Here is a 12,599-nt window from a genome sequence, read left to right on the forward strand (position 1 = left end):
CTCTGATGATTACAGCAATGCTGCCATTGTGCTACATAATTTTAGGTTTGAAGAATTGATTTCAGAGACCATCTTTTTTTTGTTGTTTTTTTGGCTGCGTTTGGGTCTTCATTGCCGCGCGTGAGTTTTCCTCTAGTTGTGGCGAGCGGGGGCTACTCTTCTCTGCGGTGTGTGGGCTTCTCATTGCGGTGGCTTCTCTTGTGGAGCACGGGCTCTAGGCGCACAGGTTTAAGTAGTTGTGGCTCATGGGCTCTAGAGCGCAGGCTCAGTAGTTGTGGCGCACGGGCTTAGCTGCTCCGTGGCATGTGGTATCTTCCCGGACCAGGGCTCGAATCCATGTCCCCTACAATGGCAGGTGTATTCTTAACCACTGCGCCACCAGGGAAGCCCCAGAGACCATCTTTATTTTGGGGTCTTTGGGGTCATTTTATTATATTGCTGCTTTACTTATGTGACCTTGGTGAAGTCTCTGAACAAGGACATCCAAGGTCACATGAGTAAAGCAGCATTGGCACTTAGCTCCCTTGGGTTTTGGGGAAGCTGGCATTCTCCAGTACAGCCTTTGACACTGCTTCAGCTGAAAATCCTGTGTTTAATTGCTGGCTCTTATTTTCCTCAAACAAGCATTATTTTGTCCAGAATATGTCAGAACCAGTGCTTAAGTTTTTATAGTTTCTATGCGCTCCTTAAAAATGCATGGTACGCAAGGTTGCACGTACATTTTTTAAGATGTGTGTGCTTTCTTTCTGAATGGGTGGGTTTTTAAAAAGTCTAAATTCATATCTTTAGCTCTAATTTTAATTCTTATCTGAGCCAGCTGCATCTCTGACCTTTCCATGGGGAGTTGAGCAGTCGAAGAGACATCGTTCCTACCTTTTAAAAATCACTTGCCAGCTAAAAATGCTTTATTTTGTCATTTCTTCATTTCCATAATTTTAATCTAATACTTAACTTTTTACCGACATGAAACAACACCCAGTTCTGCTCACCCCAGCTGCTGGTACAGGAATAGTAGGCCGAGCTCTGAAAAATGGGGATTGCCCGCTGAGATGCACAGCAGCAGCAGCAGCATTTATTTATGGAGTGAAGCCACTCTGTCAGGCCCCAGGCCGGGTGCCAAAGAGTCAGCAGGGCATAGGACAGGGTCCCTGGCCTCCTGGAGCTTGTGCCCTTGCAGCATGTGTCATGGAAATGTCTTTCCCAAACTCTCTTTCTCTTGCTAAAATTCACACCCCTCCCCTTCAAATAAAACAAAGCACCAACAAAAGCTTCCTTTTCCCTGAATTGGAGTAGACCGTGATGAACAACTTCTCAGGAGCCAGAAAAACAAAGAGAAAGGAGCCCTGGGGCAGGAGACCTGGGAGAGTGTCCCTTAGCTGCTGTGCTCAGGGTGTTTAAAGGGCCGGGCCCAGTGAGGCAGCTCCCCGACAGCCACGAGTCTCAGTGAAGGCAGCTGAGGGTCCTGGCTCTGCGCCTGGGACAGAGGCTTCCAGGGGCCCTGCGCGGAATTGGTTGTCCAGCCCTGGGGTCTGTTCCTTGGGTGGGAACAGAGTACACTGAACATTCGCCTCTGCTGTCCCCACCCCGCTTACCTAGTCCAGCTCTCCCAGTGTGGTTTACACAGTCTTCTTCTTGAGAAAAAGCCATTCTCATCTTGATGGCCTCGTCCCTCTCAGTCTTAGTGTACCTTTTCTTTGCCGTTGGTACCATTTTCAGTAGGAGAGTTGCCCAGAGCTCCTTCTCATACAGAATCATCATCAAATACAAGTAGTAGGAAGTCGAGTTTTCTTTAATCTTTGGAAAACAGAAGATTTGGTCTGAAATTATGACAAGTAACTTGTGAATGTGTTGTCTTCTAGGTCTGCAGAGTTCTCGAAGCAACCCCTCCATCCAGGCCACGCTCAATAAGACAGCGCTTTCCTCTTCCCTAAACAGCCGCCCACAGGCATCTGCTCCCAACGCCTCTGCGCTTCACCCTTCGCTCCGTCTCTTCTCCCTTAGCAACCCGTCTCTTTCCACCACAAACCTGAGCGGCCCCTCTCGGCGTAGGCAGCCTCCCGTCAGCCCTCTCACGCTTTCTCCTGGCCCCGAAGCACATCAAAGTTTCAGCAGACAGCTCTCTTCAACCAGCCCACTGAAGCCGTATCCTGCCTCGCAGGTAAAAGCAAACGAACAGCGAAACAGACTGAAGCGGTTAGGAATTGGATTAGGTACTCACACCGAGCACTGTGAGGTCTGAAATGCAGTCAGTTCTCACTTCTGTGCGAAATCAAATGGTTCAGAATGCACTAATGATTTTCCAACAGCAGATTTGTTGTGTTGATTGCTCTTAAGCAAATGCTGAACAGTTTGCAGTACTCTGGTGAAGTTGGAGCTGGAGGAAAGGGTCGGGTGTAGAGGGTGCAATCCAGGCATGTCTGAAATAGCTAAGGGAAGACAGGTTGGGATTTTAAATTTGGTATGCAAGATCAATAATTGACTCTATGAGCACTTTGAGCCACAGAGGAAAGCCAAGGAAGACATTTAAATACCTTCCTGAAGCTTTGATATTGGGTTAGACCTCTTCCCTAATTACAACAACAGATTTCATCAACAATACTTCTATTGTTGATGAAATACTAGGTACAATAGGATCATATCTCTGTAAAAGGACCCAAATAAATCTGTTTAGAAAGAGGCACATTTTGAGGTCACAAGCCTGTTACAGAAATTTAGGGTGGGAAGGTCATATTTTGACTTGTTGACTTTGTTTCTATTCTAAGTTCTTAGGGTGGCTCTTACTACCATCATGAATGAATATGTTTTTAACCTGTTGGTCACTCCCTAGATACATTATAGCATCACTTACTCACCACTTCACTATAAATGAGTAATGATTTAGCAAGAAAGAGTTGACAGAGCACAGCGGAAGGAGTTAGCAGGTCCAGTTTTTAGTCACTCTTTACCAATTAGTAGCTACGGGATCTTTATTATATGAGTAATCCCTTTCGGGAGAGGGTAAGAGGGTATTTCATAATTGTTTTTTTAATGGTTATTTTCATGTTATTGGATTGCCTTTAATTCTATTTTGCAAGATTATTTTATAGGATATAAAAATATTACTCCTGCTTTCTAGTTACATTTTAAGGAGAGATAAAAAGCATCCTTTTAAAGATATTTTCATTTTTTGTTTGCTTAATATTTTAAAATATTTTTAAAAAAATCAATGTTATTCATGCACATAATTTAAAAAGTCAAATACTTCTAAAGGGCTTGTTGTGAAATTACAGTTGTCTTCCCCTCCCTCCCCGACTAGCCATATTTCTCACTGCCTGGAGATGGCTACTTTTGACCATTTTAGCTACTCTCTTTGGTATATCAGCATTATTTCATGCTTATTTTGTTCTAGATTTTTAGTGTTAGGTACTATCTAATGACATCCTACCATGCAAGATTAGGGGTTAGTTCTCTTTCAACTCCCCCAATCCCCTCACTCCCCACTCCCCACACATATTTCCTACTCACCCTCCTCATCTTCACAATGTGGTTTATTATAGTTTTGATTAGAGCAATACTCAGTGTTTATAGTGTTTTCATGGTTATAATAATACAATCAGAGTTGAACCATAGTTTACTATGAAATAACAAAATGAACATCTTTTTCTCCTGGGAGTTAATAAATGTCTTACTTTTTTCTCTGTATGTATTACTTATTCAATCCCAAACTCTCAGGGTTGGGTAGATCTCCTCTCAATACAGTTAAAAATGAATCCTCTAGTAGCTTTACAAGAAAGAGTACATGTGACCTGGCGTGACTTCACCGTGTCTTCATTCTGCCCACCATTTAACTAATAATTGGCTAAGCATAGAATTCAAATTTGAAATAATTTTCTCTTGAAATTTTGAAGGTATTAATCCATTGCCTTTTAGTTTCTAGAGTTGCTATTGAGAAATCCAATGGCATTCTGATTCTTAATACTTTGAATTAAATCTCCTTTTTATTCCCCTCGGGAGGCTTGTGGGATCTTCTTTTTGTCCCTAGTGTTCTGAAACTTCAAGATAATGTGGCTTGATATGAGTCTGGCTCTTTGGTGGGTTTCTTCAATCTGGAAACTCATTACCTTCATTTCTGGGAAATTTTCCTTAATTATTTCTTCAACGATTTCTTCTCTTCAGTTTTCTCTGTTTTCTCTTGAATGTATGAATGTTGGATGTCCTGTACTTTTCCTCTAACATCCTTATTTTTTCTCTCCTCTTTTCTCTCTCTGTCTTTTTTCTCTTCTTTCTGGAAGAGTTTCTCACCATTATTTTCCACCCTTATGTTGAGGTTTTCATGTCTGCTCTCATACTTTTAAATTGCCAAGAATTTTTTTCTTCTTCTTCTCTGAATGTTCCTTTTTTATAGTGTCATGCTTATTCCATGGATGCCATATCATCTTTGATCTCTTTGAGGTTTTTAGTGGTAATTTTTATTCCGGTTTCTTTTATTTTTATTTTTTGTAATACGAATTTTCCAAATTGCATAGAAATAGAGAACATAATATAATGAATCCTCTATACCCATCATCTAGCCTCAACAATCATCAACATTTTTATAATCTTGTTTTATCCATATCCCTACTTTTTTTTTATATGTATATATTTTTTGGCTGTGCCGCACAGCGCGTGGAGTCTAAGTTCCCCGACCAGGGATCGAACCCACGCCCCTTGCATTGGAAGTGCGGAGTCTTAACCACTGGACCACCAGGGAAGTCCTCCATATCCCTACTTTTAAAAAATGTATATAGAAGTACATATTACAAATAGTTTAATATGTATTTCTAACAGATAAGGATTTTTTAATAGCTCTAAATATTATAATGATAATGTTGTTTTTCATGACTACTTCTTCCTACATAGACTTCTCCAAGTTTCTTTTCTCAGTTTGTCTGCTTGGGTCTCTGACTTTCATTCACATGCTTTCCTCATGGTCTGGTGATCCTTGGCACCCTGCTTGTTTTTATGAACAGGACACACACACACAAAAACTGATTGGAAGCTCTGTGTAGGTGGGTGGGCTTGTTGAGTATGGTCTTCATGGTAGAGTGATCTAGCTCAGCCATTTCCTTGGGGAACCTCTGGTGTCATAAGTTGGATTTTCTCCCAGCCTGGTCAGATCCCCAAAGGATGCTATCCTGATCTTGCTCCTGGCATGTGCCTGGATCCCAGCACTCTGAGAGCTGAGTTGGGAAAGAGAGGTGGAGGACTCAAGATGCGATAGTGGGCTTTCTCATAAGCCCTGTGTTTTCAGGAGTGCCTTGCCTTCTAGGGTCTGGTGCACCCCATCCAGAGACCCTGAGCTGTACTCTCTCCAGAGCACAGCCCTCAGTCTCCCGCCACGCAAGGGCTCTGGAGCCTAACTGCTGCCCACGAGCTCCTCCAGGTTTAGCTCCATCTTCACCCGCTGCTGCCTGCTGCCCCAGTTCCAGACCCCTTTAGGGATTCTGTGATGTAAACCAGAGTGTCTCTTGACTTTCCCCGCTGCCAGCTTTGCATTTGGCTTTCTCAGCTCTGCTCAGCCAGCTACTACTTGTCCATCTGCTTTTCATTTTCCAAATTTTGTTGCCATTTTCTTCTTTCTCATTATCTTTGTCCTCGTGTTGTTACTTATCCTTTCATGTTGTTTATGTTTTAGTGTTGTTTATTAATGTTTATGGTTGTTTAATGTTGTTTTAGGGGTTTTAGGAGAGTTTTGGGAGACAGCAGAGCTAAATGCTTTTTTCAGTCTTCCATTTTTAACCAGAAGTTTTGGCTGTGAAAAAACAAACATGATTTTCACTGAGAAAACTGAGATGAAACTGGTTAAATTGGCTTGGTGTTGTTTTGTTTGTTTTTTAAAACAATAGAAATTGTCGTTGAATGGAAAATGTTTTGTGGGGAAGTGAGAGTTGAGATATACTTTGAAGGAACAGAACTGGGCTTCTCAGAGCATAGTATAGACTATCAGGGTGAGGAAAATCTCAGGGTTTTTCCTCACTTTGACATTTCCTAATCATAAAGGACTTACTACTAGAAACTCAGAAGCGAAGTAGTTGGTGGCTTTGTTTTTCAGATGGTGTCCTCAGATCGAAGCCCGCTCTCCTTCCTGCCCACAGAAGCTCAAGCCCAAGTGTCACCCCCGCCCCCTTACCCCACGCCCCAGGACCTCCCCCAGCCTCTGCTGCAGCAGCCCCATGCCCAGGAGCCCGCTGCTCAGCAGCCCCAGGCAGCCCCTTCGCTGCCCCAGTCAGACTTCCAGCTCCTCACAGCCCAGGTGAGTCCCACCGGGAACACCAGGAGGAGGGAACGCTTAGGTCGCCCCGAGTTCCAAGCTAAATGGTCCCCTCCTTCTTTCCTGAAGGGCTCATCTTTGACCAACTTCTTCCCAGATGTGAGTTTTGACCAGCAGTCCATGAGGCCAGGCCCAGCCTTTACTCAGCAGGTGAGTGGTCGCCGGGGCCTGCCTCTTCCTCGGAGCAGGAACTGCCACAGTCAGGCCTCTTCCGTGCGTGGAACCCACACCAAACAGACTCGGTACTGCACTTCTCTGACCTCCGGTGTGCTCAGCGGCTAGGAGAGCCTGGCACCGCCCCAAGCCCTAGAGGCTGGTGCTGGCTGCCTTATTTAATTGTCAGGCCTCAGCAGAGGACCTGTTTGAACAAGTGGTAGAAGACTTGTGATGACACTCTAGCCATAGAATTGTAGAGTCACTGATGCTGAAAGGAACCGTAGCAATTCACAGATCTATCTATCGTGTTGAGGAGACTCAGACCCAGGGAGGGGCTTTGCCTCAGCCTGAGTTGCTGTGCCTTGCACAGTGTGTGGCCTCCTGGGAGCTCGTCCTGGCTGGGGCAGGGGTCAATCCCGAAGGTACTTTCATTCAGCCTTTTTCTTTTTCTTTTTAGTTTCTCCCTAACACAGACCATTTTTAAATATCCCTAGATTTTATAGTATTCAATAATTATGGTTTGGGCTCCAGGATATATTATGGAGCGAAGAAAGAGCACTTTCCAGAACTTAATAATAATAATAACAGTAAAATAAATAAAGACAGATGTTTCCTGAATAGGCCATGGGGAAGCCTTGTGGTAAGAACCAATAGTCCTTGCCTCCCCAATTTCTAAAGAAGCCATTTGAGTCTAGGTGAGTCAGTGTGTTTCTGAAAAAATGATGGAAACTCCTACTTTTGAAAGATTTTTTTAAATGGTTTAAAAATTAATTTCAGGAATGGCACCTAAAGTAGGCCCCAGAAACTGGGAACTTCATGGTGATCTGTACATATTGGAGTTTCTCTGGTACTCAAAGGTTATATAGTTAATAAATATTCATTAACAAAAAAATAAAAATAAAAAAAAATAAATAAAGTAGGTCCCAGTTCTAACCCATCCTCACAGAGGCTTTCTTGCAGAGAGGGGCTTGCCTGTGGTTCCTCCCTCTGCATGAGAGAAGGAGAAGGTTCTGCTTTCTCCTTTTTCTAGAAACCAAAGAGGAAAAGAGCCCATCACTTCCTTGGTTACAGACAGGGCCTTTGAAGGGCTCCACAGGTGGTCGTTCCCAGAGGCCTTTGTGTACTGAGCCTCAGGGGAGGTGGCTGAGACCAGAGGGCCCGCAGAATCCATGGCCAGTGGTGTCTGCTGGGCTGGCATAGAGGGCCAGGCAGTGTGCAAACAGGGACAGGTGTGGCCCTCAGGGACCCCTCCTCTACCGCAGCACCGCCTGCCTGAGCAGATGTCGCAGCGGCCGGGCACTCTGGGATCCTGGAGAGAAGGGGCTGTAAGAGAGCGTTCACGTCTGGTTTTGCCCCGGGAGCACACTGCACTGTTCTGTCCTTGGAAATAGAGACCGTCCCTTACAACGTGACCTTTAATGCTTCCAGGTGCCCCTGGTGCAGCAAGGTTCCCGAGAACCACAGGACTCCTTTCATTTGAGACCAAACCTGTATTCCAACTGTGGGAATTTCCCAAACACCATCCTGACAGGTGAGTGCTGCTTCTTTTATTTCACTGTGTTCCTACAGATACCACTGTAAGATAGTTTAAACAACATAACATTATATAAAGCAGAAGATGAAAGTCCTGCAGCTCAACTTTACCTTTCTGAGATGCAGGTGTCCAGCCCCAGAGACTGTGAGGCAGTGGGGAAGGGGCCTGGTGACCCAAGCCTTTTCCGAACTACTTAATTTCCCGTGATTGACAACTGTTCCAAGGGAGAAAACCTGCAAAACTGGGAGTTGTGGGACTGACTGAAAAGAACATAGATTCCAGAGCAAAACCGTAGGCCCAGGAGTGGTTGGGACACAGGTGATGACTGTCCTGGTTGGGAAGATGACAGCAACGGCGTTTTGGGGGTTGTCATCAGTTGTGTCCTCTTAGTGACCTGGGCCCTCACACCTCCTAATGCGCATTGTTTTCCCCTCCCGCTGCTCTTTCCAGAAGACTCGAGCACCAGCCTGTTCAAAGACCTCGGCAGTGCTCTGGCAGGCATGCCCGAGGTCAGCCTAAACGTGGACACTCCGTTTCCATTGGAAGAAGAGCTCCAGATCGAACCCCTGAGCCTGGACGGACTTAGCATGTTAAGTGATTCCAGCCTGGGCCTGCTCGACCCCTCTATTGAAGAGACGTTTCGAGCTGACCGACTGTGAGCAGAAGGGAACGGAGCAGGAGGACTTATTTCTGAAACAGCTAAAACAGAACGGAATAGAACGGAGCCAGCTACACCCCTGGGCTTTAGTTATCTCGGGCTTCTGACACGGAAGGAACCAATTCCTTGGCTCCCAGCTCTCAGACGAGGTCCCATCTCAGACGCCGTGGCTCATTCTAGACCACAGAGCTGGGCGCCGCCCCTCAGGCCTGCGGCACAGGTCCTGTTGCTGCAGGCAGGCTGCTCTGGGGCTTCCGATGAATTGGTCGTCACCACAACTGTTACATCTTTTACTGGTCATCTAATCGGTCAATGTGTAAAAATATAACGAGAGGCCTCAGTAGCCTTGTGTAGTGCTCAGAACCACTGATCTCAGTCAACACTGAAGAAAGGACCCGGAGTGGGGGGCGGTTAGGGGCCACAGGCCTTCGGAAGTTGGCTCAGCATCCAGCAACGGTACCACAGCCCCACGATGCCTTCTCTGATCCGGCCATCATGCCTCAGCGGCGGCAGGATGTTCCAGGGCAGAGCGGAGGGCCAGGGCTCTCTCAGAGGCCTCAATTCTAACATGAAGAAGGCTTTTTACCACAAGTCCAAGAACAGACTTGAGTTAAGCAAACTGAATTCTAATTTGTTTCCCCCCCCAAGTTTGTAATCTCTTTTCTGCTGCTTCAGAACCCCTTTTCCTATGGACAAGAGGAAAAGGAAGACTATTTTATTCAGTCACTGAAAAAAAAAAAAAAAAAAATCCCCTGGTAATAGATGAGCCTGAAGAGAACGGTGCTTCTTCTTGGAGGCTGGGGAAGAGAGGAAGGGGGCTGCAGGTATCTCAGAGACACACGAAGTCCTCCAGACAAGTTCTGGACCATACAGGCCTCCCTCTCTACAGACCAGCTGGAGGGAGTGGCTGGAGGTCTGGATCGGGCCCACCCAGCAGCTGCGCAGCAGCAAAGGGAAGCTGTTTCTCTGTGGAATGGAGGTGGTTCATGTAACCCCACTAGACCGTAAGCTCCTTGAGGGCAGGGACTGTGCCTTAGTCATCATCGAACCCCTAGCACCTAACAAGTGCCTGGCGCTGGGCAGGTGCTGCAGAACCGTGCGTTGAATGCACACGTGAATGAGTGAATGAATGCACGAATGAATGAATCTGCTTTGCTGTGAGGCAGTCTAATCTTTCACTGTTCCTATTCCTTACCAAATCTTCTCAGAGCTTCAGCTTTTCTAACACTTGTGCCTGTGGTTAAGTTAAGCACGCACTTTAATATGCTTTTAACACTAGGTGACCAAATCCACGGTTAGACTGCACGCCCTGTTCTCCTCCAGAGTATGCAGGTAGGTGGAAACTGTCTTCTGAGTGCATCCAGAATGGCTCAGCAAACTGAGGCCTCCCACCTGCCGGGACCTCAGGGGTCCTGGCCACCTCAAAAGATCTTCCCTCTCAGACCCAGGTTTTGCTCTCGATTGCGTTAGGAAGAGATTCATTCTCTGAGGTTGAAGAAATAGTCTATAGTAAAATGAAGGCCTAATTTATGAAACCATCATTAGTCATCAGTTTCTTAGCACAAAACAGTATTACTATATTTCCACCACCACCTGCCCCCTCTGACTTAGTCCAGGCCAGCCCTTGACCAGAAACCTGATGGGTGGGTTTGGAAGCCGTCTGGGGAGGAGGGTGGGCAACAGGGCCGAATGCGGGCATGGGTAGACAGCACAGAGAGGACAGACACACTGAAGGAGGGATGAAGATGCCAGAGCCTTTGCCCAGACAGCCGGTGTCCTTCCAGGAGACACCAGGGGTGTTGCTGAAGGGTCCAGACTGCTCCCACCCAAAGAAGCAAGGCTGCACCTTGTGGGTCTGAATCTGACACGTGTGCCTGGTGGCCGGAGGGGTCTGTCACAGGGTCCTGGGCTGTTAACCTCTCCAGACCTTGTCCCATTTCCTTCTGTCTTCAGGGGGATCCCTTCCCTCCAGTCTTTCCAGTAACCTCGATCGTGCACTGCTCCATCTTCACTGTGGAGCCCAAGTCTTCCCGCCTCACGTTCACCCTGAACCCCTGCTACTGAATTAGGAAGTCAAACCAGAGTCCTCCCTGCCTGAGCTCTGGCTCAGGGAGAGGCAGTTGGCCTCCCCTTCGAAGCCATATTCCCAGTTAAACTTCCCGATCTGAGAGGGCAGTGAGTTTTTGTTAAAGTAAAAGGGCCTTTCATCGTACACAGCACCCCAGTGTGCCAAAAGAAGCCAGATCCTGGCTGCCTTTCCTGTGTCAGAGACCCCCAAATCTGATCTGGCCTTTCAGACAGGAGGAGTGCTGATGTGTTAAGAGAGGTTTTTTTTGAAAAATGGAGGTTCCAGGATAATTTGCTTTTTACACAGTGCCTTACCCACGGGGATCACTAGTGTCAGGGTCCCAACTCTCTTTGCACAGCAGCGCAGTCTTACAGCTGGAGACCCCGAGACCTACAGGACGAAGTGTGCTCCCCCTGGGCATTCGCCAGGGACTCGTGGAAATGGAGGCTCCTGGGAAAAGTGACTTGTTTGGGGTAGTATAATGATGACAGTGAGGTTTAGCACTGAATTCAATTTGTCCTGAGGTCCATCCGTCCCATCTTTTCCTGTGAAAAGGTTTTGGGCATTATATAACCCACGTTGCTTACATGGTGTCAAGGACACCCATGGACAGGGGTCGCCCTGACCTTCTCACTGCTGCCTTTGCAACAAACCAGGCGTGGTCCTCGGCATCTGAAGTGGCTGCAGAGTTCAGAGTAAACTATTTTTCAATATTTAGTTTTTCACAAGAAATCGATGGTTGTACTACTCTCATTTACTAGCAGTTAAACAGCATAGCACTAAAAACCTATCTGTATTTTCTGTTTTTCCCTTCTGTACGTTTGTGGTTTTCAGGACATACAGTGTCAGGAGAAACTTTGATGATGTCAAGATCAACATGAATTCTCCATTGTCCTGTTTCATTTCTCCTAAGTCTACTGTATATTACCCGAGCTGAAATCTATATTCCAGTCCATTTGCATATTTGAAGACATTTCCAACTCCGCCTCTCATCGGCTCTTCTGATTCATGCACAGACGGTTCCGAGCGTGTGTCTTCCACTGCTTCGTGATGGAACCATCACAGCAACTAATCAGACTTCCCGCCAGTATCCTAGTTCCCAGGTCCCTTGTTAAACAATATTTAAAGATTGGAATTTGTATAAAGTAGCTTCCAAGTTTTATACTGCATCATTTTACATCTTTCGTAATTAAAAGCAGCACAATAAGGTTGTATGTGCATTTGGTGTTTTTCTTCAGCCTTGGGTGAGGTGAACTGGCGGAGAGCCCTCCTCACTCAGCTCAGCCTGCAGTTAGAGATTTCTGGTCCGTGGCCCGCTTCTCACGTGTTCTTAATACTTGCTGTTGCGCCCAGTCCTGAGAGAAGTTCAGAAGGAAGTGGAGGCACGCTGTTCCTTTGAAGCCGCGTGGACCCAGGACAGAGACATCATTGTAGGGGCTCAGGATTCTGCTCCCCCTGCTGGCGCCCCTTCCAGACCCCGCGCCTGCCCTCCCCTAAAACCCCTCCCCTTCTGAGGTTCAGGCCACTGATGCTCCTCCCCCAGCTACTCTGCCTCATGTACCGGGTCTCTAGCCCTTTCTCCCGTTTCACCAAAGACTTGGACTCTGTTTTCTACCCCCAGAGCCCCTCCCCATGTCCCAACAGGGCTCACAGCCCCGGCCTATCCAACAGCAAACAGCCTCAGCTGCCTTCAGAGACCCACTTCCCCAGCCACACGCAGGGCTTGTCATAAAGGTGACTCTTCTGAAATCCTAGAAATCCCGTCTCTGACCCCAACTTCCTGAGCCACCATTTCTACTCTGGTCCACACACACCCTGTTATTTGACCCCACCGAGGATTCTGTTCCTTGTGCCTCCTCTCAGCCTGCCTGTCCTCTCCTGTCCCTTCCTTCCC

At 46.7% G+C, this 12,599-nt stretch overlaps 1 protein-coding gene across 2 annotated transcripts in view; it reads left to right on the top strand.

The window, feature by feature from the left end:
• Positions 1-11,910, top strand: part of CRTC3 (CREB regulated transcription coactivator 3) — a 106,562-nt gene extending 94,652 nt beyond the window's left edge. The window contains exons 11-15 of one of the 2 annotated variants that reach the window (XM_061179900.1): positions 1,860-2,158; positions 6,071-6,271; positions 6,359-6,439; positions 7,874-7,976; positions 8,430-11,910. In XM_061179900.1, coding sequence (XP_061035883.1) covers positions 1,860-2,158; positions 6,071-6,271; positions 6,359-6,439; positions 7,874-7,976; positions 8,430-8,638 — 893 coding nt within the window. In that variant the 3' untranslated portion in view covers positions 8,639-11,910. The remainder of the gene's footprint in view (positions 1-1,859; positions 2,159-6,070; positions 6,272-6,358; positions 6,440-7,873; positions 7,977-8,429) is intronic. The other variant, XM_061179902.1, reaches the window with a different exon arrangement.
• The last annotated feature ends 689 nt before the right edge of the window (positions 11,911-12,599 follow it).

This window comes from Eubalaena glacialis, chromosome 2 (assembly GCF_028564815.1).
Source record: "Eubalaena glacialis isolate mEubGla1 chromosome 2, mEubGla1.1.hap2.+ XY, whole genome shotgun sequence".
In the NCBI taxonomy this organism is placed as follows: Eukaryota; Metazoa; Chordata; class Mammalia; order Artiodactyla; family Balaenidae; genus Eubalaena; species Eubalaena glacialis.